Source organism: Zerene cesonia, chromosome 15 (assembly GCF_012273895.1).
Source record: "Zerene cesonia ecotype Mississippi chromosome 15, Zerene_cesonia_1.1, whole genome shotgun sequence".
Classification (NCBI taxonomy): domain Eukaryota; kingdom Metazoa; phylum Arthropoda; class Insecta; order Lepidoptera; family Pieridae; genus Zerene; species Zerene cesonia.
In genome coordinates this window covers 830,831-831,107 of record NC_052116.1, presented here as the reverse complement: position 1 = coordinate 831,107, position 277 = coordinate 830,831, and the positions used below count along the sequence as shown (strand labels likewise).

At 78.7% G+C, this 277-nt stretch overlaps 1 protein-coding gene across 1 annotated transcript in view; it reads right to left on the bottom strand.

The window, feature by feature from the left end:
* LOC119832282 (myosin heavy chain, non-muscle) overlaps positions 1-277 on the bottom strand; it is a 64,042-nt gene that overhangs the window by 7,646 nt on the left and 56,119 nt on the right. The window contains exon 23 of the mRNA XM_038355942.1: positions 197-243. Within this exon, the coding sequence (XP_038211870.1) occupies positions 197-243 (47 nt within the window). The remainder of the gene's footprint in view (positions 1-196; positions 244-277) is intronic.

The following is a 277-nucleotide window of genomic DNA, read 5'->3' as shown; positions in this document are numbered from 1 at the left end:
TGGCGGCGGCGGCGGTGAGCTCGTCGTCGCGGTCGTCCCGCTCGCACTCGGCGTGGCGGCGCGCGCGCTCGGCGGCGGCCAGCTCCTCGGCGTGCTGCAGCGCCTCGGCCTCCAGCGCCTTGACGCGGCGCTCCGCCTCGCGCGCCGCGCCCGCCGCCTCCTCGCGCCCCGCGCGCGCCTCCTCCGCCTCGCGCACCGCCTCCTTCAGCTGCGCCGTCAGCTTCTTCGCCTGCTTCACCGCGTCCTCTTTCACCTGCGAACACCCGCCCGCCCTCGG